The sequence below is a fragment of the Triplophysa rosa genome, linkage group LG21 (genome assembly GCF_024868665.1).
Source record: "Triplophysa rosa linkage group LG21, Trosa_1v2, whole genome shotgun sequence".
Taxonomy (NCBI): domain Eukaryota; kingdom Metazoa; phylum Chordata; class Actinopteri; order Cypriniformes; family Nemacheilidae; genus Triplophysa; species Triplophysa rosa.
In genome coordinates this window covers 1,052,712-1,054,091 of record NC_079910.1, presented here as the reverse complement: position 1 = coordinate 1,054,091, position 1,380 = coordinate 1,052,712, and the positions used below count along the sequence as shown (strand labels likewise).

The window sequence follows — 1,380 nt, the reverse complement described above, 5'->3', positions numbered from 1 at the left end:
CACACACACACACACACACACACACACACACAGAGGATGAGGTGTGTTTGTACCTGTGTGTCCATGTCATTGATGGGTATGAGTGTATCTGCAGGAACTTGAGCTCTAGAGAGAAAACAAGAGAAGCAGAGACACACAATCACTCACAATTTACACATAACCTGCACACAAACGCACACACACACTCCATTTCTTCTTCTTACCTGTGGTTAATGAAGCTGTACGGTCCACCCTGAGCTCCCAAACTCTCTGGCTCTTGTTCTCTCAGCTCTTCTCTTTCATTCTCTCTCTCTTTGGGCTCAGAAGCTTCTGTCGGGTCCTATCAAATCATTTAGTCTCTGATTAAAACTGAATGAAAGCATTTCTAAATCTCAGATATTTAACTGGGGTTCGTCTTGATGAAGATTCATGTGTGTGAATCACACCTAAACACAAAGGAAGATATTTGTAAGAATGTCAGTAAGCAAACACATCTCATCCCCCATTGACTGCCATAGCATGGAAAATTAGTCAGTGGGGATGAGATGTGTTTGGTTACTGACATTCTTACAAATATCTTCCTTTGTGTTCAGCAGAACAAAGACATTTAGACAGGTATGGAGTAAATGATGACAGAATTTACTCATAATGACCTTAGTTTACTCAGATCCAGACTTAAAAACGACGCGATCGATCTTTTACAACTGTAGGTCCGAAACTCTGGAACGGTCTTCCCCCTCACATTAGACTAGCCCCCTCCGTTTCTGTTTACAAGTCTTCCTTAAAGACATATTTGTTTTCACTAGCTTTTAACACCCCCTAATCATTGGTAACTGTTGATGTTACTGCTGTTTGAATTTTTTTAGACTTTTTTTGCTTAGTTTTATTTTAGTCTGTACAGCACTTTGGCCAACTTGGTTGTTTTAAATGTGCTTTACAAATAAATATTGTAAAATGGGCCCAAATGACTCTCAAGTACTGAAGTAGTACACAATACACTCATACTAGTACTTACTAATAAAAATACTTAAAACTATACTTGAACTGTAGTATTCTTAAAATTTTAACTTGAAGTATATTTCTTTCTTTTTTTTCCTTTTTATAGGTTTTGTGTTGTTTTTCATGTTGTATATACTTGTTGTATATATGATTTGCAAGGACACAAATATGTGTGCGTGTTTGTGTGTGTGTGTGTATGTGTGCGCGTGTTTGTGTGGTGCGTGCGTGTGTTTGTGTGCGTGTGTGTGTGTTTGTGTGCGTGTGTGTGTATGTGTGTTTGTGTGCGTGTATGTGTGTTTGTGTGCATGTGTGTGCATGTGTGTTTGTGTGCGTGTGTGTGAATGTGTGGTGCATGCGTGTGTGTGTTTGTGTGCGTGTATGTGTGGTTGTGTGCGTGTGTGT

The 1,380-nt window shown here is 39.3% G+C and overlaps 1 protein-coding gene across 3 annotated transcripts in view; it reads right to left on the bottom strand.

Annotated features, from left to right (window-relative positions):
- Positions 1–1,380, bottom strand: part of LOC130545058 (amyloid beta precursor protein binding family B member 2) — a 10,882-nt gene that overhangs the window by 2,005 nt on the left and 7,497 nt on the right. For all 3 annotated transcript variants that reach the window (XM_057319377.1, XM_057319375.1, XM_057319378.1), the window contains exons 4-5: positions 204–319; positions 54–105 (exon numbers count right to left, since the gene is read on the bottom strand). In XM_057319377.1, the coding sequence (XP_057175360.1) occupies positions 54–105; positions 204–319 (168 nt within the window). The remainder of the gene's footprint in view (positions 1–53; positions 106–203; positions 320–1,380) is intronic.